At 43.8% G+C, this 18,914-nt stretch overlaps 3 protein-coding genes across 3 annotated transcripts; all 3 read right to left on the bottom strand.

Moving 5' to 3' along the window:
* Positions 1-868: 868 nt before the first annotated feature.
* On the bottom strand, positions 869-9,828 carry atp7b (ATPase copper transporting beta). The gene is made up of 21 exons (XM_049753186.2): positions 9,557-9,828; positions 7,588-8,320; positions 6,936-7,151; positions 6,706-6,869; positions 6,482-6,643; positions 6,349-6,422; positions 6,085-6,268; positions 5,569-5,802; positions 4,307-4,398; positions 4,087-4,214; positions 3,855-4,009; positions 3,567-3,701; positions 2,673-2,867; positions 2,426-2,608; positions 2,180-2,354; positions 1,969-2,109; positions 1,759-1,901; positions 1,492-1,695; positions 1,309-1,426; positions 1,129-1,231; positions 869-1,070 (listed from the first exon to the last, which is right to left on the bottom strand). Exons 1-21 carry the CDS (start codon positions 9,659-9,661, stop codon positions 899-901), a joined length of 3,816 nt encoding a protein of 1,271 aa, XP_049609143.1. The 5' UTR covers positions 9,662-9,828; the 3' UTR covers positions 869-898.
* A 465-nt stretch (positions 9,829-10,293) lies between these two features.
* On the bottom strand, positions 10,294-13,554 carry eed (embryonic ectoderm development). The gene is made up of 12 exons (XM_049753285.1): positions 13,393-13,554; positions 12,737-12,889; positions 12,555-12,647; positions 12,253-12,318; positions 12,035-12,160; positions 11,891-11,972; positions 11,733-11,824; positions 11,524-11,657; positions 11,344-11,449; positions 11,124-11,282; positions 10,845-10,918; positions 10,294-10,768 (listed from the first exon to the last, which is right to left on the bottom strand). The coding sequence occupies exons 1-12, from the start codon at positions 13,510-13,512 to the stop codon at positions 10,642-10,644; spliced, it is 1,332 nt and encodes a 443-aa protein (XP_049609242.1). The 5' UTR covers positions 13,513-13,554; the 3' UTR covers positions 10,294-10,641.
* A 145-nt stretch (positions 13,555-13,699) lies between these two features.
* Positions 13,700-18,880, bottom strand: pwp2h (PWP2 small subunit processome component). The gene is made up of 21 exons (XM_049753227.2): positions 18,708-18,880; positions 18,418-18,530; positions 18,256-18,350; positions 18,085-18,184; positions 17,864-18,007; positions 17,670-17,805; positions 17,345-17,586; positions 17,125-17,268; positions 16,979-17,049; positions 16,775-16,911; positions 16,554-16,702; positions 16,330-16,477; positions 16,101-16,251; positions 15,418-15,598; positions 15,198-15,345; positions 15,021-15,129; positions 14,880-14,945; positions 14,574-14,792; positions 14,347-14,497; positions 14,204-14,278; positions 13,700-13,958 (listed from the first exon to the last, which is right to left on the bottom strand). Exons 1-21 carry the CDS (start codon positions 18,723-18,725, stop codon positions 13,781-13,783), a joined length of 2,775 nt encoding a protein of 924 aa, XP_049609184.1. The 5' UTR covers positions 18,726-18,880; the 3' UTR covers positions 13,700-13,780.
* Between the last annotated feature and the right edge of the window lie 34 nt (positions 18,881-18,914).

The raw sequence follows: 18,914 nt of genomic DNA, 5'->3' as shown, positions 1-18,914 counted from the left end.
ATAAGAAAATATATATTTTTAAATATATAATTATTTTATATATATTTAAAAAATTAAAAATATATATTGTCTAGTATAACAATGTGCATGAAATTGAGAAAAATTGATGTGCTTTATATGTAAAAAAGTATTTTTTAAATATATAAAAAAATATTTTATAATTTTTTTTATGAGAAAATATATATTTTTAAATACATAATTATTTTATATATATTTAAAAAATTAAAAATATATATTTTTAAATATATAATTATTTTATATATATTTTAAAATGGACTTATTTCATCCTCAAGCAAGCCCTAAATAAGAGATACAAGTACAGCGCAGGCATATTTTCTAAGTTGACACCTACACGAGGATAGCTCCACACCATTAATTTCATTGATAGGCTCTTACACTGATGATGTAAAATAAATGTGTCATATTTATATATTGCACCGTATATCCACAAACAGTATCTACACACTCAGGGTTTTTACAGTAAGGTGCTTGGAGCGTTGACTAAAGATGATGTTGCGGAATCAGTCAACAGTGGCATGATTCCAATTACATCTGCAAAATACTTTCAATAAATCTTTGGCTCTTCTGCATTTTATCATCAACCAGTAAAGAGTGAAACAAAAAAAAATCAAAACCAGTAGCTGCTAAACGTTGCCCGAATTTTTTTTAACTGTATCCCAGATTCATACAATTGTCAGTTGTGATTCCTCCTATTTTCCATTAGTCTATTTTTCCACCGTTAATAAGATGAAAATAAATAATAAATGCAACCCGACATTCTTTCAGGATCAAGTCAGACACGCTAGCATGCTCCACCGTTCCGCTATTCCACCCGACTGCTCTCACCGACGCACCACATCACGCAATCTTACTTGGAAAAGATTTATTTACATAAATATTATAAAACTAGTGTACCATTGGTGTTGTGCTCTTCCCAGGTTTCAGTGGAAGGACCCGGACTGCGCCGGTGGCCTTCAAGTCTCGGGAACGTGCTGATCTGTGAAGACTGAAGACTCCGCATCAGGCCTCTTGCTCTGACCTCATACGCCTCCACTGATGTTTTTTTGTATCTGCCCAAAACATCTCATCAGTGCTTCAGGAAATCACACACACTCATCGTGGACTCACAATCTGAGCAGCAACGATGAGAGCACCACGGAAAGGGACGAGGTGGCCATTGCGGCCGAGCCCATCCAGGGTTGGAGCACCAGACCGAGCGGCATGAACATGCCTGCAGTGAGCGGACGAGACGGCCCAAGCTCCTCGTAAGTCAAGACTGAGAAAAACATATCCCGATCATATACTCGCCTGCAGCAACAGGTATTCCGACGAGGTTGTAGATAACGGCGAAGAAAAAATTAATCCGGATCCTCCTCACGGTCTTCTTGGATAGCTCGATACTGGCCACCACATCCAGGAGGTCGTTCTACGGAACAACCACGTCAACGCTCGGCACGGTCGGGAAGAAACCGGACGCGGGACGTCACCCACTCTGATGAGAACGATATCGGCCGCTTCGATGGCCACGTCGGTGCCCGTGCCGATAGCGATCCCGACGTCGGCGCGCGCCAGGGCGGGCGAATCGTTAACGCCGTCACCCACCATGGCCACACGCAAGCCTTGCTCCTGGAGCTCCTGTACTTTGGCGACCTTGTGCGAAGGCAGCACCTCCGCAAACACCTTCTTGATCCCCACCTAGCGCCGGTTGACAGGTGAGCGAGGAGGCGGGGCTTGAACGCTGACGATTTTTTTTTGCACCTGTGCGGCGATGGCTTTGGCTGTTCGTCTGTTGTCCCCCGTTATCATGACCACCTGGATGCCCATGCTTTTGAGGGTGTGCACCGCCAAGGCTGACTCCGCCTTCACCGTGTCGGCAACGGCGATCATGGCGCACAGCACGCCTGCAAAGAACACCTTGATGACGATAGTTCGCTACCGTAACGATGAGCGTGTTCCTCTTTGGCTCACCGTCTATGGCCACCAAGATAGACGTCTGCCCCTTTGTCTCATGGCTGGACATGGCGGCGTCCACGTCCGCTCCGACATGATGGCCGTTCCTCCTCATCCACTCTCTGTTCCCGATCAGGACAGAGTAACACAAAACCTCACCTGGATCCGAGAAGACTGATTATATTCTGTCGTAAATCAACCGAGCCATCGGACCTGAAAGATGACACACCTGCATGTGAAAGCTCCGCTGGACCGCTTTCATCTGTGGTTGCCCCCGGCAACAGGAACCGCTCTTCACTCTGCGGCGGCAGCAGGTGGTCCACATTGGAAACCCGGCAACTGATCCCGCAGCCGGGTACTGCTTGAAAGTCTTGACAGTAACCTAGAACATCTGCACCCAGCTCCTGCATGCGAAAACCACGAGCTCCTTCGTAAAACTTGATCTTGAAAAGTAAGAGAAGGTGCCAAAGCTCACCTCTTTGCAATGCTTGGTGACGGCGATGCCCAGTGGGTGCTCACTGCTGGCTTCTGCCGTCCCCACGATTGCCAAGATCTTCCTCAGAGGCATGCGGGCCATCTCCCATAGCACCAACACACGTGTCACCCGGGGCACGCCGTTAGTGATGGTGCCCGTCTTATCGAACATCACCACATTGATCTGAAGCGAAAGCGACGGTCACGGAAGCTGCTTGGAGAACGGCGAGTGGACGGATGGGCTTTGCCTTGTGGGCCATCTCCAAGGGTTCGCCTCCTTTGATGAGGATCCCGTTCTGCGCTCCTACCCCGGTGCCCACCATTACCGCTGTGGGGGTGGCCAGCCCCAGGGAACAGGGGCACGCAATGGAAAGAACAGTGATGGATGCCTGGAAGGCAAAACGGATGACGACTTCTGCTTTGGATATGTCGGCGTTGTAAGCCTGTGAAGAACACAGCACGTCAAGATCGGCGGCAAAAGAACTCAAATTGTACAGAGAGGTTTTTTTATTTAGTTTTTTTTAATCAAAGTTTTTTTTTATTATATATATATATATATATATATATATATATATATATATATATATATATATATATATATATATAAATTTAAATAAATAAATAAATAAAACTCTGTACACACACATATCGGCGTCAAAAGAACTCAAATTGTGCAGATGTTTTTTTTATTTTTATTTTTTTTATTATATATATATAAATTTAAAAACAAAAATTAAAAAAACTCTCTGTACACACCTCTCAAATTGTGTAGAGGTTTTTTTTTATTATATATATAAATTTAAAAACAAAAATAAATAAACCTCTATGTACACACCTCTCGGCGACAAAAGAACTCAAATTATGCCGAGTTTTTTTTTATTTAAATTGTTTTTTATTTATTTATTTTATTATATATATATATATATATATATATATATATATATATATATATATATATATATATATATATATATATATGTATATAAGCATATATATACATATATATATATGTATTAATTGTTTTTTATTTATTTTATTATATATATATAAATTTTAAAAAATTACATAAAAATAAAAACTCTGCACACACTTTTTTTAAATTATATACCACAGCACATGAATATGATGGCCGACACACCTACCGGGAAATTCTCCCTCACAATGTCAAAGTTGACAAAGCCGACGGCAAGCCACGCCACAAGAGTGAGCAGAGACACCAAGATGATAAAGGGAACAAAATATCCGCTAAGTCGGTCAGCAAACTGCTGGATGGGAGCCTGCCGGAAGCCGAGAGTAAATTAGCGGCACAAAACTAAACAACACACCAGAACAAGGTATCTTGAGCAATAATAAGTTTAATAAGTTAGCACTTGTTAATGCCTAACGTTATGACCGATGGACGTCTAAAAATTGTCTAAACATTGACTGACCTTAGATGTTTGGGCTTCTTCCACCAGTTTGACAATTTGTGACAGCGTTGTGTCTGCACCGACGTGGGTGGCCTCCACAAGAAGAGCGCCGTGAGCGTTGATGGAGCCTGCAATCACCGGGCTGCCCACCTTCTTACTTACAGGCATTGGCTCACCTAATGGAGGTGTGAAGAACATGCAATTTTTATGTCGTGACAAGGGCACCAATTTATAATCTCTATGAATAAATGACCTGTGATTAAAGACTCATCTGCCATGGAGTTTCCTTCAATCACCTTCCCATCGACGGGGAACTTCCCTCCTGGAGCTACCTTGACGACATCGCCGCGTTGCACCAGCTCCACCAGCACCTGCTCCTCACTGATCGAGAGTAAAGCGAAGTATCGTAACCAAGATCGTGTTCCATTTTTTAAATCCATGAATCAATTAACTTGAATTTATTGATGTCGCACCTGATGATGGAGTGGTCAGGTCCCATGGTGACCACAGTGGCATCGGTGGCTTGCAGGGACATCAACTTGGCTAAAGCTGCTGAGGTTTTGCTCTAGTTGTCAACAAACAACAAATCCGTTGTCATGGGGATGCTCCATGTGACTGGTAGATTATTTATTTGAATTAATTTTGAAACAATAAATAAATATAAAAAAATATATTATGCTTCATGTCCATCCATCCATCCATTTTCTGAACCGCTTAGTCCCCACGGGGGTCGCGGGCGTGCTGGAGCCTATCCCAGCCGTCATCGGGCAGTAGGCGGAGGACACCCCGAACCGGTTGCCAGCCAATCGCAGGGCACACAGAGACAAACAACCATTCGCACTCGCACTCACACCTAGGGACAATTTGGAGTGATCAATCGGCCTACCAAGCATGTTTTTGGGATGTGGGAGGAAACCGGAGTGCCCGGAGAAAACCCACGCGGGCTCGGGGAGAACATGCAAACTCCGCACAGGGAGGGCCGGAGGTGGAATCGAACCCGCACCCTCCTAACTGTGAGGCGGACGTGCTACCCACTGCTCCACCGAGCCGCCATGCTTCATGTCACTGGTAGATTATCTATTTAAAATAATTTTGAATCAATCAATCAATATAAATAAATATTATGCTCCATGTGACTGGTAGATTATTTATTTGAATTGATTTTTGAATAAATAAATAAATAAATAAATAAATAAATAAATAAATAAATAAATATGTTATGCTCCATGTGACTGGTAGATTTATTTGAATTGATTTTGAAATAAATAAATAAATAAACAAACAAATAAATAAATAAATATGTTTTGCTCCGTGTGACTGGTAGATTATTTATTGAATTAATTTTGAAATAAATAAATAAATAAATAAATAAATAAAGAAAGAAAGAAAGAAAGAAAGAAAGAAAGAAAGAAAGAAAGAAAGAAAGAACGAACGAACGAACGAACGAACGAACGAACGAAAGAAAGAAAGAAAGAAAGAAAGAAAGAAAGAAAGAACGAAAGAACGAACGAACGAACGAACGAACGAACGAACGAACGAAAGAAAGAAAGAAAGAAAGAAAGAAAGAAAGAAAGAAAGAACGAAAGAAAGAAAGAAAGAAAGAAAGAAAGAACGAAAGAAAGAAAGAAAGAAAGAAAGAAAGAAATATTTAATTATAAATTTGTTTAAAACCTATTCGATTAGCTCTTTAGGTTTTACTATCTGTTGGCAAAATGTCCGTCTGTCCGTTTCCTACCTTGGCAAGATGCTCCAGCCATCGGCCCAGCGCAATGAACACAAAGAGCATCGGCGGCGTGTCAAAAAAGGTGACTGGGCTCTGCCCGGCTCGCTCCGCCATAGCCACGACGAGTACCACGCAAGAGTAGACGTAAGCGATGGTGGTGGCCAGCACAATAAGGACGTCCATGTTGGCCGTGCCGTGTTTCAAAGAGCGATACGCTTGGATGTAGAAGTAGCGGCCTCCGAAGACCTGCCGTGGAACCAGACCCAGAAAATCGCGGCAGTTCAAAAAAGACTTCAAGATGAAGACCAGCAAAGTTTTGCGCATAAATTATTACCACCTCATAAAAGCCCCCAAGTACCAACAATAAAATATAATAGCAACAATGCATATATATATATATATATATTACATTAATAATTTTTTTCTTTTTTCATTTATGATTCAAATAAAATGTGGTACAAATTAACTCGTTCACTCCCATTGACTGCTATAGACGTCAAACAGAAATTCTAACTGGTTCCATTGTACCTGGACCGGTGTACACAGCAGGAAGAAGGTCAGATTCAGGACTGAGAGGCCAGGCAGCAGGCTTTGCTCCTCCGGCATGGTTCCTCCATGCTGCTGGTGCTGGCTGTCCATCACCATCATGTAGATCATAAGGCCCATGACGGGCAGGCCGAACAGCAGGCTGAGAAGAAAGGAGGTCTTCCACCTACAGAAAACCCACGTGTTATTTTGCCCAAAAATGACCTCATTCCGTTTGCGGGGACCAAAAATTGATGAGATACTTGCTGTCGGATTTCTTCTGTGTGGTCAAGATTGCTTTTATAGCCCGCTTTCTTCAGAGTGGCCTCAAAGCCGAGATTCTGGAACGAGAAACCACCTTTAAGATATAACCAACAAGATTTCCGAGAAAGAATTCCACCTGAATGATGTTGATGATATCTCGAGCTCCTAGCTCATCCGGGTCAAACTGGATGTTTGCCGTTTTTGTTGCCAAGGCTACGGAAACGCCAACGATCCCTTTGGTTGCGCCGAGCTTCGACTCAATATGGTGGGTGCACGACGTACACGTCATTCCCGTTATCTGGAAACGGAGGGGAGGAACGCTAACGAGAAAAGTTCACGTCTTGTTTGAAATCCACTCACGGTGAGATCCAGTTTCCCGTGCGCGACAGCGTTGTCCTCGATGGTCTTGGCGCCAAAACCCAAATCCTCTATGAGCTGAGCCACGGCAGGGGCATCTATCGCGTTCAGGTCGTATTTCACTTCGGCTTTTCCGGCCATCAGTGACACCAAAACTGAGATGACCCCTGGAGGTTAAAGGTCATAGGAATGTGTCATGAGCTAATTTCCTTTTTCTAGATGGGAAAACTCACCTCGGTGTTTCAGTAGGTTCCTTTCAATGTTGGCCACACACGAGGCGCAGGTCATTCCCTTCACGCTGATGAAGCACTTTTGCTCTTTGGTGCCCGTCGACTGCTGTGCGGAAGTGGAATGGCATCCGGTGCCGTTGCTTAATTCTGTTTTACAAGACCGGTCCGACAGCTCGGGGAGTTCACGGCTAACGATCGCTTGGTGAGTCTGGGCTGGTTCTGATAAGCGAAATGATGATCATGGATGAAGGCTTCATCTTCACGTTTAAAAGTTCAACATCAATCGTTTTTTATGAAAGCCAGATTTAAGTTGGAAAAAGCAATAAAATGGTTTTAAAACTGGGTTGAACCTCGCTGTTGTTAATTTCACTTTTTTTGGCAAGCTGCTGCTGACGTTAATCCTAGAAGAAAGACCCCCACAAGAGCCCTTCACGTTAGACTGGAGAGGGCACATGGCTGCTTGGTTTCCATGGTAGCCGACGTGAAGCTAACATGGCCGTGACATTCAATGCCTTGATTTAGTTTGATGTCTAGTGGGCTGGACCAGTAAAGAAGTTCTATAAATTTAATTTAATTTAATTTAATTTAATTTAATTTAATTTAATACAAATGTATTTTCATTTGATAATTTCCACTATTTGTCTCGTGCACCTACCTCGGAGTGATGCGTCAAAGCCCATTTCCTCGATAGCTAGCCTAAGCTGCTCCGGTCCGGTCAGGCCCGGGTCAAAGGTGATTGTTCCCTTTTCTTCTTTGAGTGAAACCTCTATGGAGCGGACCCCCGTCATCTGAGAGATCTTCCCGTCTATGGACTGCACGCAGGAGTTGCAGGTCATTCCTCCTATCCAGACAGTCACGGTTTGGGTTCCATCACTCTGCCAGTGGCTGATGGTTGCAGATGGATCATCAGGTAGTAAAGTTGCTCCAAATCCCATCTCCTCAATCTTGTCCCTCAGTTCTTGCCGTGTGACGTGAAGCGGTTGGAACGCAACCAACGCCGCGCCCTCTTCGAGAGATACCCGAACGTGAGAAACCCCACGCAGGGCGGCGACATGCCGCTCGATGGATTCCACGCAGGACTGGCAACGCATGCCGTCCACGCCGATCCACACCCCCGACTCCACGTGGAAGCCCATCCGGCGTAGCTCCTGGGCGATCTCTGCGGCTGTGATCACGGAGCTCGAGTAGTCCACCTTGGTGAGCCGGCTCGGGGAAACCGAGCTCACAGCCAGTACGCCGCTCAGCCTGGAGATCCTGCTCTCCACCACGGCGTGGAGCGGGTGATCCGGGGCCAGGCCCAGAAGCTTAAAAGTTTCTGAGGAAGTTCTGAGTGGAGGGGAGAGCTCGCTTTGGCTGCCATACTCATAAGCCAAGTTGTCAAGACCTCGCTGCAAAGATGACACACGTACGTTAGAGTATCATCCAATCAGACAACTGGAATGTAAATGTTTTCAAATCCAGGTTAGAAACTTTGCCTTTTCCCCTCACATATTTGTTTGAAGACTTCTATTGATTTTTTCTAATAATTTATTTTTTTCTAATAATTTCAGGTTTTTTTTTCTTACTTTGACTTGAACCTTATTAGAATAGATCTTTATTGTCATTGTGTCACTTGTACAACGAAATTTTAAAAGTGTCAGCTGATCAGTGCATAAAATAAAATAAATAAATAGAATAAAAAGATTAAAAAGATTATTTTAACTTAACACTAGCACCACTTGAGTGTACGACTTTGAGCCACTGTACCCACATTTCCTGGAACTGTTAATTTGACATCAGTGGTCTAACAGCCCTCCCTTAAAAAAAAAAAAAAGTGTGCTGACTTAACCCCCCCCCCAAAAAAACACCTATTAAACCACAAGACCGGTGAATCACATGATTTGTAATGTGACTCAGCTTAAAGTCAGCCAGTGTCACCTCAAATAACTCTAATTGGCTTGCCTTGCTGCTGGGCTCCATTACTGTACGACCTAGTAAATCCCTTTACCCACAAAAAAAATATTTTTATTGGAATGCTGGTACATTTGCACTGAACCATAAAAAGCTGCAAAGTGTCTTTTTTTTCCAAGTTGAATGACAAACACTCCTGTTCAAAAGGACTCTTCCTGTCCAAAGTGCATCTCCGACTGGAGTAAACAAAGCCAATTCACATCTGCCAGAGATATTTTGGTGTCTTTGCTGCACCGCTGTAGTGTGTGAGAAATCAGTGCACGATTCATTCATTCATTCATTCATTCACTCATTCATTCATTCATTCATTCATTCATTCATTCATTCATTCATTCATTAATATGCACACTTAGAATATAACTTATTGATCACAAAAATACACATTGGAAATTATGTCTTTCACTCGTGTTTAGTGTGCGTAATGTTTAGGGTGTGACGTCACTAAAGGTTTATTTTATTTACATTTATTAAAGCGTGCATTTTCTTGTGATGTTTTTGTCAACACAAACTCGGAATTGCTTCGCAAATAATAAAACTACACAAAGACTAAAAATGACTTTGTATTTGACTTTTTCCTTTTCTACTCCATTCCGTAATGCTGATAGAACGGAAGTGTGCAAAATTATGATCGTTTGTTTGGCAGCGGAGAAGAATGCGTGGATCGGGAGGCCTACCTGCACCTGTTGGTCTGAAGCGTGCACGCGCTCCTTCTCGACCATGCACATTTGGTCGGCGGACCCATCTCTGGATAGACTTTTGGGCGACTTGGTGGCGAACATGTCCCACTTGTTCCGGCGTAGCGGCCCGGTGCTGTGTTTTTATCTGGCAATGAGAAAGGGCAAAAGTCCGCAGTCGTGATGGCGCGAGCAAGCAAGCGAGCGCCGAGCTGCGGCGGTGCTGATAAGAGCGACAATCGGGGTTCAGCGGTCAACATCCTCAAGGGTGACTCCGGCGACATTTTTGGCAAACTGGTTGTTTCCTGCCAAAACAGAGGCGGTAAACAAATATTAGAGAATAGGATTAATTTGTGGAATTACAAAATTATTACATTATTAAAATCATCGGGCTCCGACTGTTTAAGCTTTTATTTTGAAATTGGTCGTCGCAGCGCGTTACCGGTGGTCTCACCGACCGCAGTAAAGAGCTAAGAGATAATTCTGGGGGGGAAAAAAAACAACCTCAAAACTAAAAATAAATAAATATATTTATTCATCTCATCTTCAGCAAACTAACATACCATGCATCTCCTAATCTGATGTGATTCTATTACTTTTTAATGGTGAATATTTAATGTAGAATCTGTTTTCGAAGGGATCGAAACTAACGACTTACCTGAAAAATCTAATTGTTGCAATGAGCCATTTTCAACGAGTCCCATCACTGCCAAACCAATTCAACCAAATTAAGCAAGTTGTATATAAAAATAATTTTATTCAAGTCCAAATACAGTACACTCAAATCCAACAACTCTACAGAGTAAAATCATTTCTCATTTTCTTACAGGTTAACTACATAAATGAAAAGTTTTTTACCGGAATACGTTTGACGCCTCCTAATGATTCCGGAAATGACCGAGTAACCATTTGGACACTTGGACTGCGCAAAGTGTCTTAAGTTTAAATGTACTCTATTTGAACATGATGTCAACAAAACAGGAAAATTTAAAACGTCACATAGAAATGGAAGAAAATGTTTACAGTTGATATAAGAAAGGTAAAGAACAACTAAAAAGGAGCCTGTTGAATTGGCCGGGAAGAGTTCAGCGTTGTCGGTCCCAGCGCCAGATGGAGGCGTCGTCGCACACGGCGATCAAAATGCTGCTGTCGCGGCTGAAGCTGGTTTGACGGATGGCCGACGTGCATTTGGGGAGTGTGAGTGTGGTGGACCTGGAAAACAAAAAAATATTGAATATTTAAAATGCAAAATTGCCTTTTTTTTTTTTAATTAGTCCATTCAACTCACTTGGCTTTGTGTGGATCCTCCACTTCCAAGTCCCAAACGTAGAGCTTACCCACCTGATTTCCTAAGGCCAACATCTGACAACCACAAGGTCATAAATGAATAACGCAAAAAAACCCACAAAATAGCTTTGACTTAGCTTAACGCTAACAAATAATGCAAAAGGCCATAGACAGGCTAATGAATAGTAGCAATGTCAACCGGTGGAGCAAAACAGACAATTTACTCACAGCCATGTATTCTTTATCCTCTGTAAAAAATAAAAACATAACAGTGCTTCACCTTCTGCCAGAAGTCCATCGAGAAGCGCATATACCAGATGTCACACTGGCTGTAATCGAAGCGTCCGAGAATGGTGACGTTTGATTCGTTGGGCTTGATGCGATCGATGTCGTCCTCCATTTTGCCAGGTTTCCAGCACACGATGGCATTTTCGCACGACTACAAGACACGCGAGAGCGGGTAAGCGCGACGCGACTCATCCGCGTGGATGAGTTTGTACCTTCGAAAGAATGAGGTCGCCGAGCCACCGCACGCAGTCCACGTAGTTTCTGTGGATGTCTCGTGTGGAGAAGTCAGGGAAGTGGATTTTCTGTGACACAAAAGGCCTAAAAAGAAAAAAAAAAACAGTTAAAAAAAAAAAAAAAGGATGCTGTGGTTTTTTTCCTTCTTCTGGCGTTACCTGTTGGTCTTTGAAGGGTTGTATTCATAGGATCCACGGATGGCCTTCTGCATTCTCTCCGAGTTAATTCGCCAAAGTTTGAGGGAGTGGTCCATCCCGCATGACATTATTTTTTCACCCAGGAGATCAAAATCCTGCAGCGGGATTAAAAATGAAAAAAAATAAAAAATGAGTTCATGGTTATTATCGTGTGCGACCATGAAACGTACAGCACTCAGGACTTCATCTCGGTGACCTTCTACTCCTCCAAATATGGCCACTAACGTGTCTGTTTGGATATTCCACAGACGAAGGGCGTGGTCTGCAGACACACATAAAAGAAATTGAAATTTTACATTCGTACAACTCTTTATTCATAAAACCGTACCTTTGCTGACCGACAAGAGAAGATTTGGGTCCCTCGGGTGAAATTTCAGCTCGTTAATTGCGTTCCCGTGACCGACGTAGTGCTGAGCGAAACAACACAAAAGTTTTACCAACTTGTGCCTTTACCAATTAAAAGAAAACCAACCTTGATGCACTGCATTGTGATGTGGTTGATAATACGGATGATTCCCCGCGACCCGGCAACAGCCAGCAGGGGGTGACTGGTGTTGGTGTCGTAGGTCCAGGCGCACGTGTAGAAGTTCTCATCTGCCTTTGCATGGCTTCAGTCAAGAAAATCTGAACCGGTGAGGCGATACATAACGGAAAACGCAAATTGATGCCCGACACGATGGCGAAGGATACGTCGGCGTCAACGTACGACTGCAGGAGTCGGATTTCTCCTTGAGAGTGACATTCATAAAGAGTGACCTGGAGAACAGACGGTATCGGTTAAGCAAAGTCTAGTAACCAAGTACAGTGAACCCCTGCACATTCATGGCTTGGAATTAGAGAATACAAATTTTGCATTTTACTGGTTCTACTGGTCAGTCCAAATCAGATGATGAAAAGTCCAGTAAAATATTCAAGATTCTCGATTAGCATGGGTGAAGGGATTCACTGTACTGTTCATCGGTCATCTTTTCAAACAAGAACCGCTCGGTCACCCTGTTGCTTCCGACTGTGGCGAACACCAATGGGTCTCCCTCCTTACTGTGCCAGTTGAACTGGACTCCAAAGAGAGGCTGACCATGGTCTTCCTGCAAGAATAATTCAAGTTCTTGCAGGAATTCAAAACTGACGAAAGTGCATATAGGCGTCCAAAATGACTTTGAGCGTATGATCTCACCCGCAAGCTGTTGACGCACTTAAAGGAGTATCTGCACTTTTTGGATTTCCATTTGCCTTTGCCCCAGCTCTTCCTACCTGGGGCATTGGAGGTGTTGGTGGGCGTGTCAGGGCGTTCTGCATTGGTGCCACTTTCAACACTGACAGCATCATCCTAAAAAATAAAATAGTATTCAACATAAAGTACTTGAATTAAATCGGGCAGATATGACCTGGGATAAAACAGAACTGGAAATGCCCAATGACTACTGACATTACATTCAAGTCAGTCAAGTTCAGTGATTTATAAATCTAATAACAGGGTGTTTGTTAGCTTTTCTTCTACGCATTGACTCCTGTATTAACTTATGCTAAGTGCTACAGCTACCATCGATGTTAATTTGATTAACAATAGAACAAGAACAGACGTCAGAAAAAGTCTCTCAAGGTCAACACGCACGCAAGCCGTTTTGTTTTTTGATATATTTCTGTGAGACAAAATAAGTAAACTCAGTGAAACTTCCAGTTAATTTGCTATTTATTACTTGCGAAAGGAAGGAGTCAAGCTAGTAGGTTTTTATGCTCGGCTACTTTAGCACAAGGTTGCTAACTTGGCTTACTGCTAACACGATTAAAAGTCACACCTGTGGAGAATCGGAATAACAGTTGAGCACTTACGTTCTCATCCCCTGACAAATCTGGGTTACTGTTTTCATCACTGCTTAGCTTATGTTTCTTGAGCGGCACTTCTTTTCCCGCTTGAGACGGGGACTCAGACATGTTCTTATTTTCCCTCATGTTGCTGCAACTCCGCCTTTTCCGTTCGGCGGACTCAGTCGCCGCAAGGGCTGCTGGGAGTTGTAGTTCGATTGCAATTTGGCAAATGACCACTCGAAAAAAAAAACATTTCAGATAATAAATTGAATTTAACACATCATGCATATAAAATATTGGGTGTAAATTATTTAGCAAAAGACAACTCTCCTTTATATGTATATACATATGAAATATTTATTTTAAAAAAAGAAATGAAAAAGATTTAACAATTGTGTCCGTCATATAAAGTCTACAGTATCATCTCTTCATCATCAAAACAGGCTTGTCTCATCTCCTCTTCATCATCATCATCTTCAGCATCATCACCCTGGCTGTTGTTCTCCTCCTCCTGCCCCAATGGCCTCTTCATGCCACTTTGCTTGGACAGGGCAACAGCATAGCGAATATTGTACATGTTGAAGTCACACCTGAATAGAACAATTAAAGACGAATCAGAATTAGTTTCAAAGTTTAAAATCAATTTTTATAATTAATACTTATAGTTCATCTTTGGGAGCAGAACGGACTGTAAAAATTGAATTGCATTTTCAGAGCAAATTTTTAGCCAAAATTAAAATATATATATATTTTGCAAGAAAGGTGTAGTGAACTTTGATTAGCTTTAGAAAAAAAACCAGCGATCTGGTCGACAAATGATAATAATGCAACGTACAGTTTGGTCAGGTTGTCCCGGTGTGTCTGGATGCTCTTCTGCAAAGCTTGCAGTGTGGGCAATATGGCTGCTGACCTGCACACCAAACATGACCGTGAGCTCAACTCGACGTACATTCAACTTGAGCGTGAGCGTCATCAAACCTGTTCTTGAGTTTTTGCCCATGCAGCATGAGCAGGTTCTGAGCCCAAGTCATGTAGAACTGCAAATGGCCCGACTTCTCCAAGCACGTTGCCACAAAATCCAGCAACTTCTCCACATAAACGTCAGGGAGTGTGCCACAAACAACCGAAACTGGAAAAGAAAACATTGCAAACGTTCTTTATCACATTTCAGATGGAACTCGACACCTTCACGGTCGTTCGCTCACTCTGCTGGTGCGGCACGGTCTCCAGCACCTCCTGTTTGAGTGCCTTCTCATTGAGTCGGAATGCCAGAACGATGGCGGCCGCCCACTCCTGATGTCGCAGCTGATTGCGAACGCTGGCCGGCGTTACGTCCAGGTCAAGGTCATAGGGGTCAAAGACCAACGTTGCGTCCAGGGAGTAGATGAGCAGGCCCTCGGTGGTTGTGGCTGCCCAGCTGCGCCCTGAGAACCAAAGTCAGGACAAATGTCAAAGCCTCGATTTGTTTTGATTCCCTTCAGGCACCACAAATGGATTCTTCTATCACATACCCGTTGGAGAGAAGTGCAATGAGCTGACTCGGATCTCTGGCTTGAAATGTCGGGAGCTCATATCACCTTGATGGGGGGCAGACACAATTTCCTCTCAACAATGTGTCCTGATAAGTGACATAATCAAAGGTGAGCTCTTACCCTTCCTCACTCCAGGGAGACTAATGTTGACCCCATCTTTGTCGCCGTCTCCCTCGTCCACCAGAGCCAGGCTGCCGAACTCCGTCATCTTACGTCGGTCTAAAAACTCCTGAAAGCAGAACCCGCCCCTCCGTCAAACACCGGCGTTGCCATTCCAGCAAATGTTCGCTGTCAGACCTCCATGGCGTCAAAGGACAAGTTGCAGGAGATCTCAAACTTCTTCAAGAGCATCTGTGCGTTGACATTGTAGATGCAGACAAACTTGGACTGGCCGCCGCAAAGGATGGACTCGCCGTCAGCAGAGTAACACAGAGATGTGAAGCACCTGGAAGCAGCGTGAGTGAAATTTGAGCATCGGGCGGGGTAAGTAAAGACGGGATGTGGTCGAGCCACTCACTTGGTCTTGGACAAATGCTTGGCGGTGACTTTATCGGTGTCCTTGCGGCCCGTCTCCAGGTCGTGACGTCCCGCCACAGAGCCGACCTGCGTGGCCGTGTCGGGGTTCCAGAAAGAGATTTCTCCATTTAGCGTGGACACTGCCAACTCATGGCCATCGGGGCGGTAAGCCACGGACAAAGCTAAGTGAAAAAAACAAGGATGTAAATAATAAAGGCCCAAGTTGATCACTTGTCAGTTTCATTTAGGTCATATATTCATTTTTGGACAAAGGTGGGGAGTTCATATAATTTTAATTTTGGAAAGAGCCTGCTTCATTTAATGGCTTGCCACTCACTGAATGGTGCAATTTCGATTTTTTTAAAAATCGAATCACTCTCTGCCAACTGTTGAAAAGAATTGCATTTTAATTGAAGTGGAGGCTCCCTCTACTGGCTGTTAGAAAGACTGCACTATTAGAAACCAAGTGGGAGAAAAATGGTGGTACTGGGAATACATGTTAAAAAAATAATAATAATAATTTCCAATATGACTTTTGTAACAAACTAAATTCGAATCTGCAACGTGACAAGACGTTACATTTTTAAAATGAGCTGCCCGGTTGTCTCAAAAATGGCCACCGCCAATTTCAAAGTGTGGTCAAATCAAACAAAAATGAGTGTTACATGAATGCTAACGGTTTACCGTCAGTGGTGAGGTGAAGCGTCTCCTTCACTTGCCAGCTGTTCATCATGTCCCACAATCGGACGGTCCTATCCCAGGAGGCACTGGCGAGGATGGACTGAACCGGACTGAAGGACAAGCAGCTAACGGGACCCTCGTGGCCACCTAAAATCTGTCCAACCACAGCAGTTAAATATCATTCTTTTATATTTCCATGCTATTAGGAGAGACTGAAAGTAGGGAAGCGAACCTCCAGGAGTCTTCCAGTCTGCATGGACCACAGGAAAATCTCAAAGGAATCCTGAGCCCCAGCGCTCACCAGCTCCCCACTGCTATCGACCGCAAGGGAAGAGAACTGCGCCGGGCGAGGCGACGTGAACGTGCGGAAGTTTCGGTACCTGAAGCGAAACAAATGAGAGTCAAACGTAAAGCTCAGACCTCAGGTTTCGTTTGCGGTGTCTGACGCCGGACTACCTGTGAAGGTCAAAGGCTCTGACGGTCCCGTCCAGAGAGGCGCTCACCACGACGAAGCCACTGGAGGTGAAGGCCACCTTAGAGACGCTGCTGGTGTGCTCCGTGAAGGTGACGAAGCAGAGGCAGTTGTTGGTGTTCCAAACTTTGACCTAGGGGAAAAAAAAGAAACCACCGTGAAAGAACGTTGCCGATGAGCTCGGTCACATGACTTTTGCCCTCACTTTGCCATCGTCTCCTCCCGTGACGACGTACTGTCCGTCTGGCGAGTAAGCCAGCGACGCCATGTTGTTAAAGTGACCCTGCTGTTTGAAGACGTACGATTCGCTCTGCCATTCCCACACCAGAAGCTGACCCATCCCTAGAACGACAAACGTGCTTAAACGCCAGCTAATCGTCACGCCGCGCAAGATGGACTCCTTTCTCACCCGAGCAGCCAAAGGCAATCCAGTCGCCGGAGTAGTTCAGAGCCACCGAAGCAATTCTCTGGTTTGATATACTAAAAGGAGAAACACCATCGTTGAGTTTAAAATGTCCATTGGCAGATTTTTATGAAGCATCTCCTGTCTCTGACCTGAGGGAGTGGATGAGGTTAACCTCGGGAAGTTCATGCAGGTGGAAGATTCCCGAGGCGAAACCCGTCACCAGGATGTGCGTGGCTTTATGGTAGGCGGCTGCCGTTAACTTGTTAAAATCATTCTCTTTGTTGAAAAAGTGCCTTTAAGGGAAGAGATCGAGACTTTTAGGAAACTCAGGCGACGTGACAGGTCAGCAAATTTGAAAATCTGCCTTACTTGCTCATATGCCGGAATCGGACCTTCTTGATTTTCTCGTCACTTTTAGACGTTTCAGCTTTTCCTCTGATGACTTCTCCCTCTCTCTCTTCCTCCTCGTCATCATCCTCCTCCTCGTCGTCCTCGTCTTGCCCCCGTCTCGGCATCTTAGGTTTTTCGGGTTTGTTCTTCAAAACGAGGGCGTCCAGCTCGGTGTCGCTCTCCCAGATACACAGAACCCCGTCCTGGCTCACTGTGTACAGCTGCGGACCCGTGTTATTGCGCAATATTATCACCAGCTTTCGATTTAACGGGCAAAAAAAATAAAAGGAACTAAAAGACTCACATCCAGACTGTCTTTCTCAAAGAAACATCCCACAATGACGTCTTTGTGTCCGCCCATCGAGCAATAAATGAGGTTTGTCCAACGCTCTGCACCAAACACCCACGTGGACATGTCCTTGCTGCCCACCGCAAAACACCTGACAAAAAAACGCTTTAGCAAAACAAGCCCGGTGTGCTTTCGAGTTTCTCACTTACTTGGAGTCGTCCGTCCAGTCGATGCAAGTTGTTTCATCGTAGGGACCGTAGTAACTTTTGTCTAACACAAAGGCGTTAAATTCCTGCTGCTTGCCAGGAGCATGGTACATCAATGCAACATTCTCCTTCGTGACAACAAACTTCCTGTTATACACAAAAAAATAAAAGTTAAGTCGGTATTAAAAGGTTAAAGTGGTCGTACGTTCATCAAACATATTTACCTGCCGTCAGGTGAGAAGGAGACGCTATTGACAGGTTTGTGAAAATGGAAATGATGAAGAACAGCACGTGTGATGAGACTAACCAGCAATGCTGCACCATCTGTGAAAACATTCTTTTTAGTTTTAAGTATCACACGTTTTATTTTTTGGGGGAAAATATTTTGCTCTGACCTTCATCCACCACAATTGCCAAGTTCCCTTTCGGCGAGATTCCCACGCATGCGATGTTCTTATCAGTGGAGACTGGTAAAGTCTCAGATGTATTGCTGAAGCACAGACGTGTTAATTCTCGTTTCAATCTTTTATAAATGACATATTCTTGACAATACTTACTTTTTGAGGTCAAAGATGGAGATCCTGTTTCCAACTGGACTGATTACAGCGTTGCCATCTTTGGAGAAACTCAGATTCCCTTGACGGTAGACAGCTCCGAGCAGATTCGAAAACTTGATGAAAAATGAATTTTGTTTACACACTCAAAATGTTCAAGCAAATGCATGTTTTTTTGGGCACAGAGTGAGTAAGTTTTGATTTTATTGGGTACCGAATTATGTTAATAGCACCGTACGTGACAACATTTGATTCAACTTCTATTTATTGCCAAGCAAAAGCTCATCACTGACCTTATAAGCGAACTTCATTCTGCTCGCGATTCCGTAAACGGACTATAATGTAAAATCACTATAATTCCGTATAAATCTTAAGAAAGAGTTGAATGATAGCACACATGTTCATCCAGCGCCGCTCACACGTGTTTACGTTGTGTTGACACTTAGCACTTCCGGCTGAAGTTGAGTCAAAGTCTTGAGCGTGCGCCACCTGGCGGCAAG

The sequence above is a fragment of the Syngnathus scovelli genome, chromosome 2, assembly GCF_024217435.2.
Source record: "Syngnathus scovelli strain Florida chromosome 2, RoL_Ssco_1.2, whole genome shotgun sequence".
NCBI classification, from domain to species: Eukaryota; Metazoa; Chordata; class Actinopteri; order Syngnathiformes; family Syngnathidae; genus Syngnathus; species Syngnathus scovelli.
The sequence above is the reverse complement of the archived record's forward strand: the minus strand, read 5'-3'. Positions and strand labels throughout refer to the sequence as shown.